We start from the raw sequence: 6,000 nt of genomic DNA on the forward strand, positions 1-6,000 counted from the left end.
GTGTTAATGTAAAGTTCAGCCTTACTATTATGCTGACAGATTGCGTAGATGGTGACTAAAGCCTCTTTCTGCAATTCAGGTTTATCCATTTGAAATTTCAGACATTCCAACAATAAATTCAGATCTGTCTTCATTTCTATAAATAAGTAAAAAACATAACCTTGGGTAAATATTGGGGTTTTCCGATGCAATCAAAGCTCACAAAGAACCATATATCAACTTTCAATGGCACAGCTACAAAATATATTACCAATAAGTGAATGATTGCTGGAGTGTGACAGTCACTCCTGTGAAGATATGATTTATTATCCGATTAGAACCCTCTCTCTCTACCTTTAATACCCAATTTAAAATACACCTATTTAACGCAGAATATGGGCAGCTCCATGGCTGATACTGTACATCTCATACATTGACCCTTTGCAGACCCAATTACCAGAACACCCTCCTACTGTCTCTGTACATTCTTCCTATGTACCACTTAGATTGTAAGCTCTTCGGGACAGGGACTCATTTTCCCTAATTTTACTTTTATGTCTCAAGCGCTTATTCCCATTAAGTGTTATATTATGTTACGTGACAAGAAAAAATGCAAACAGCGCACCGTGGATCAGCAATCATATAAATGTAATATATTGAATATAGGTAAAAATAAAGGTCCACTGTACCAACAGAGGACCTAGATACACAAGTATCAAAGATGATACTTGTGTATCTAGTACCGAGATATGCTGATGTTGGGTCTGGACCCAACATCAGCACATCTCGGCAGCAGCCATGCTCGTACCACCTGGTTGGCACACACTCTTTGTGGTTTTCCTTACTACTATGCACTTTAGCTTTATGCACATGTTTTTTCATGTTTTCTTTTTTTGTTATAAGTACAGTATTTAGCTTATCTTTTTTATTTTTCATAAAGGTATTATGTCTTTGTGTTTTTAATTGGTTTATTTTATGTTCTTTGATACATGTGTATCTAGGTCCTCTGTTGGTACAGTGGACCTTTATTTTTACCTATATTCAATATATAAATGTATGATTATATTGCGTTGTTTGCATTTTTCTTTTAGTTTGTTGGTGAGATCTCCCTCATAGGAGTTTTTGGGAGTATCTCCAGGCCGATAGCTGAAAGCAGGGTTGCCACCACTCAGGGTTTGACCCGGAGATTACGAGTTTAGCTTGTAATCCTTCGGGTGGCGGCGTGCCTCCGGCATCCTCCCAGAAACTCCTGTCAATATGGCTATACGGCGTCAAATGGTGCCGCGTTGCCATGACAACGGCAATGCTACGTGACACCACAACGTCACGCGCCGCCCGTTACCATGACAACAGGACGCCACAGGACGTCACAACAGCCATTTGACGCCGCACAGCCATATTGACAGGAGTTGCAGGGGGAGATGCCGGGAGGATGTCAGAAGGATGCTAGAGGATGCCGGGAGACGCCGTCGCCAAAGGTAAGCGCTAAATGTAAAAATGTTATCTCCAGGTTAGCCTTCAGTGGAAGGTGGCAACTCTGGCTGCAAGGGGCTCAGATCCATCAGTGTACACATCCCAAGACCGCAAGAGCGCAGATTCCTTTCTTTTATTATGTCACGTGTATTACTGCTGTGAAGCGCTGTGGCGCTATATAAATAAAGATATACATACAAGAATAGTTATATAATGTCAGTTTTGGTTTCCTGTTAAAAAAATGTTTTTTTTTTACTGTGTACGCTGTCAGTGCTATATAACAATATTATTACTTTATAGAGACCATTGCGGACAACGTGAGATGCACCACGGGGTGTATCTTACCAAAGGGGGCCGTCTTTTCCCCAGAGTTCCCCATTTCTGCTTGGCTCATGTTGCTTGTAGTGCTATAATGACAGAGGAAAGTTAGAATGGGACACGTCACACACCTATCACTCCGAATGTATTTGGGCTTTGATATGGTTCAGTTCTGGCAGTCGTATTTGGTCCTGGCGAAGTACAGATTCACTTTTTGGTTGTGATCACCAACACGTGGGTTCGTGACAGAGCAGGAGCGTCCTGACCTATTGTGATATCATAAGTAAACGAATGTTAATCTGTTTGTTGCACACCTTACTTTCAACCTGATTGTATTGTGATGTGCAACATGTGGCTGAATTATATTTAATATAACAATATGGAGTTCTGTAGACTATAATTCCATCGATAAAGAACTTTCCTATCGGCTCCGTAAAAGGTTTCATGGCTTTGGTAAATATTTTCACACCACCAGCATTTGGCAGTCACTAAACGCACCCTACAGCTGATATCTGGCATTGAAGACTGCATATCTCCAGCACTACACAGCTGTTAACACCCCCCCCCCCCCCCCCATCTCCCTGGAAAATTACTATTTTAAATCTTACTTGAACCAGGGGTACCCGGAGCTGATTTGTGGCACCCCCAGCTTATACCCCGGGGGTATCACCTGGTTAGTGAAATATTTTTCGTTTCGTAGGTTTTTGTGTGTGCTGGTTTTGACACAAAAAGAACTACAGTACAAACATGGCTGCGTGGTCACGGATAGAAAGTTGCAAAGTCAGCTCCAGAAGTCACATCCCCTCATGTCCCATCTCCCCCCGTGTCACGTCAGCTGATGACTTAGAAACTTGGTCACATCCCCCTCATGTCCCATCTCCCCAAGTCCCATCCCCCCCCCCCCCCCCGTGTCACGTCAGCTCATGACTAAGAAACTTTTCTATTTGGTCGCCCGTAGCGCGTCTGTTTTGTGACCGCTCGCGATACGGAACGGTGGGGGGGGGGGGGGGATCCCTACTCGTTGTGGGGCTACCGATCAGCTCCATGGGAAGCTAAAAAAAAAAATTAACATAGGACGAGACTGTTAATTACAGGTCTAAACATTTGGATATTAATGGCTCTAATGGCAGGTGCGACCGGGACGGAAGGTGTTAATACACCAATTCCCCCCCCCCCCACCCCAACAAATAGTATAACATGAAGTAATAAAATAAATGTATATTTCCCGTTGATCTAACTCCTTCTTTTCGTGTTTTTGTTCTTTGTCGTGACTTCACCGGATTTGTTATTTCACTGGCGTCGGTTGTTGCCATGACAACACTTGTTGCTTTAACGTGCGCGTGTGCGTGGCCATTTTAATTTCCCAGCGGCAGCAGAAAGGGACTTCAAAGTGATGCACGGGGCGGGGACATTTTATTTATGGGATATTGCTGCGGTGAAGTGAGGACCCTACTGAGTGTGAGCCAACAGGGCCCCAAATATCCACTCACTAAACACGGAAAGGGCTAAATAAAGTGTGTGTGTGTGTGTCACAGGGTGGGCAGTTATTGCAGAGGGGAGTGGCTGAGCCCCAAATGCCCTTGTGTGAGGCAGTTATTGCAGAGGGGGAGTGGCTGAACCCCAAATGCCCCTGTGTGGGGCAGTTATTGAAGAGGGGTAGTGGCTGAGCCCCACGTGCCCCTGTGTGGAGCAGTTATTGCAGAGGGGGAGTGGCTGAGCCCCAAATGCCCCTGTGTGGGGCAGTTATTGAAGAGGGGGAGTGGCTGAGCCCCACGTGCCCCTGTGTGGAGCAGTTATTGCAGAGGGGGAGTGGCTGAGCAGCAAATTCCCCTGTGTGGGGCAGTTATTGAAGAGAGGGAGTGGCTGAGCACCACATGCCCCTGTGTGGAGACGTTATTGCAGAGGGGGTGGGGGGGGGGGGGTTGAGCACCAAATGCCCCTGTGTGGGTCAGTTATTGCAGAGGGTGATTGGCTGAGCCCCAAATGCCCCTGTGTGAGGCAGTTATTGCAAAGGGGGAGTGATAGAGCACAACATGCCCCTGTGTGGGGCAGTTACTGCAGTTATTTAGGAGGGAAGGGGTGAGGCGGGTGCCCGGGTGCCCCACATACAGCCCGAGTGGAAGTGGGTATTAGATACGGAGGTGAGGCTCATTACCGATGTACGATCCTCGCCCCGCCGCCTGCTCGCTTCCCGTCCTCGCGCTTCCCGCCAAAACCAACAGGCAATGAGGGCGGGAACCCGCCTTGATGACGTCACTGGCCCCGCATTCAGGCGGCGCGCGGCGTCTCCGCGGAGGCGGGCCAGGTTTGTTTGACAGGAGGGAGGGAGGTGGGGGTTTGATTGACAGGAGGGAGTGGGGTTTGATTGACAGGAAGGAGGGGGGTGGGGTGACAGCGCGTTTCCGGTGCAGATATTTCTCTCAGTGCTGAATTACTCCTGTGGAGTGTTAGCTCTGTGGGTTTCCTGGTATATATATAATAATAAATCATACATATACATGAGTTAATGCATTTAGGTAATATTATAGTTATTATTGGTGAGAATGTGTATGCTTTCTCATGCTATAAAAGTGGAAATAAATACATTGGGAGGACATTGTCCCACCATATGCTCTGTGCGCGTTTCCTTACACTTCTGAGCAATACATGAAGTTACATTTATTATCTCATCTGACCCTCATAGCACAGGCTGGTCACTATCATTCCATTACACAGGAGGGTGGGTTGGGGGTGACCAGAGGTCCCGGTTTAGCCAGGACTGTCCCGGTTTTTGTGTTCTGTCCCGCAGGCGAGCGCCGACGGAGCATGCGTGACATTTTAGCAGGAACAAGTCTGGTCACCCTAGTGAGTGTGAGAGTGTGTGTGTGTAGGGGGGGGGGTGAGTGAGACTGTGGATGGGTGTGTGTGGGTGAGTGTATGAGTGTGGCTGAGTGTGTGATGGGTGAGTGAGTGTGTGGATGGGTGTGGGTGAAACTGTGTGTGGGTGTGACTGTGTGTGGGTGAGACAGACTATGTGGATGAGTGTGGGTGAAACTGTGTGTGTGGGTGAGTGTGTGAGACTGTGTGGATGGGTGAGACTGTGTGTTTGTGTGTGAGAGGGTGAGTGAATCAATGAAACAAAGGTCGGCACTCATAACAAATTGCAACTTTGCCTGGCCCTGGGTGCAGGAACTTATAAAAAAGTGAAAAAATGTATTATCCTGTAGACTTAATGTACTATATCTATACATATAAATATACACACAGTGTATTACACTACAGCATGCAGTGAAAAATATACTAGATATACAGTGTATGTATGTAAATTGGGTCAGGCACGCTCAGGCGCTTATAAAACAGTGAAAAGATGTATAGACTTAATTTATTAATATACATATACATCTCAACAAATTGCAACCATACCTAGGTGCACTGAAGTATATAGTGTATGTGTGCGTGTGTGTGTGTGTGTGTGTGTGTGTGTGTGTACACACACACTCTGTCTCTCTCTCTCATGAAAAAAGGTGATGTTTATTACTCAACGTTTGGCTCCCGTTGCAGCCGTTTTTAAGAGCAACCAAACAGGTACAGAATGCAGACCAAGCAATATCCTACATGTGTTTTCTTTTATTTAAATAAATCAGTTCTGTACTATGAGAATATTTCTAGCATTTAAAAAAAACCCTCTGATATTAATGTATTATAAAGTAACAAGTATTTTTTTGTTTCTATAGCAACCATTTACAATGTCACACCCCCTCCCTCTTCTGAAACAGGCTCTGGCACACCCCTTTTTGAGCCCTGCCCTCTCTCTCTAGCAGTGCACCAATTGTATTTAGCGACTGCCTGGTCACATGATCTTCCCCGCAGAACTTTGCATCTTTTTGGTCCTCTTCTGCTGCACTGACAGCCATTTAATGAACCCCCGAGCCGAATCTTCGACGATCGATCACAGAACAGATCGATCGACAACTTAGCTAATTACTTATTGTGTGAATTGTATTGAAGCACATATTAAAGGGGACTCGGCTTGGACGGCTGCTTTAAAACCCAGTGTCAAGAAGTCACTTCTCCCTGTGCAACAATGTTCTTTTGTCAGAGATTATTTGTACCTGTAAAGTGTTCTGTACACACTGTTAATGCTTTAAAAAAAGAAAATGTAGCAAATCTTGCAAATAAATTAATTTTTACAAAAAAAGAAAGAAAATATTTTGAAAATAATGTACAAAGTGAGGCAGAGAGTTGTTGGCG

At 45.3% G+C, this 6,000-nt stretch overlaps 1 protein-coding gene across 7 annotated transcripts in view; it reads right to left on the reverse strand.

Moving 5' to 3' along the window:
- The window catches only part of TERB1 (telomere repeat binding bouquet formation protein 1), a 30,158-nt gene extending 26,088 nt beyond the window's left edge, over window positions 1-4,070 (reverse strand). For 5 of the 7 annotated variants that reach the window (XM_075576774.1, XM_075576772.1, XM_075576773.1 and 2 more), the window contains exons 1-3: window positions 3,926-4,070; window positions 1,798-1,859; window positions 26-136 (exon numbers count right to left, since the gene is read on the reverse strand). In XM_075576774.1, the coding sequence (XP_075432889.1) occupies window positions 26-136; window positions 1,798-1,846 (160 nt within the window). In that variant the 5' untranslated portion in view covers window positions 1,847-1,859; window positions 3,926-4,070. Of the gene's footprint in view, window positions 1-25; window positions 137-1,797; window positions 1,860-1,901; window positions 2,037-3,925 lie in introns of all 7 variants that reach the window. The other 2 variants (XM_075576780.1, XM_075576775.1) reach the window with 2 other exon arrangements.
- Between the last annotated feature and the right edge of the window lie 1,930 nt (window positions 4,071-6,000).

The sequence above is a fragment of the Ascaphus truei genome, chromosome 19 (assembly GCF_040206685.1).
Source record: "Ascaphus truei isolate aAscTru1 chromosome 19, aAscTru1.hap1, whole genome shotgun sequence".
NCBI classification, from domain to species: domain Eukaryota; kingdom Metazoa; phylum Chordata; class Amphibia; order Anura; family Ascaphidae; genus Ascaphus; species Ascaphus truei.